General features: G+C 30.1%; 1 protein-coding gene across 1 annotated transcript in view; it reads right to left on the reverse strand.

Moving 5' to 3' along the window:
* ENU1_176340 (60S ribosomal protein L7, putative) overlaps positions 1 to 195 on the reverse strand; it is a gene marked incomplete at both ends in the record, with an annotated part of 645 nt that extends 450 nt beyond the window's left edge. The window contains one exon of the mRNA XM_008861340.1: positions 1 to 195. This exon is cut by the window's left edge and continues 450 nt beyond it. Within this exon, the coding sequence (XP_008859562.1) occupies positions 1 to 195 (195 nt within the window).
* Positions 196 to 329: the final 134 nt, after the last annotated feature.

The raw sequence follows: 329 nt of genomic DNA on the forward strand, positions 1-329 counted from the left end.
TGCATATAAATCACCGTTAATTTCTGCATTCTTCTTAGCAGTATAAACGGCTTTCTTGGCAGCTTCAATATCTTTATGATTTTTAATTGTTCTAAGAATTACTTCTTTTCTGAATGCTTGACATCTTGCTTTACATGGGCAAACAGTTTTTGTGCATGTTTCTCTTTGAACGGCGGTGGCTACCTTAGCACTCATTTCTCCTACACTAAAGCCCTAAATCTTATTTTAGTTCTTTTCAAGGGTTTCTATTCATTACAACTTTTTTCTATATGTTCGTTATATAAAACATTTTATATAACAAAAAAAAAATAGATTCAATTATTTAATTC

The sequence above is a fragment of the Entamoeba nuttalli genome, assembly GCF_000257125.1.
Source record: "Entamoeba nuttalli P19 unplaced genomic scaffold asmbl_7840, whole genome shotgun sequence".
In the NCBI taxonomy this organism is placed as follows: domain Eukaryota; phylum Evosea; order Mastigamoebida; family Endamoebidae; genus Entamoeba; species Entamoeba nuttalli.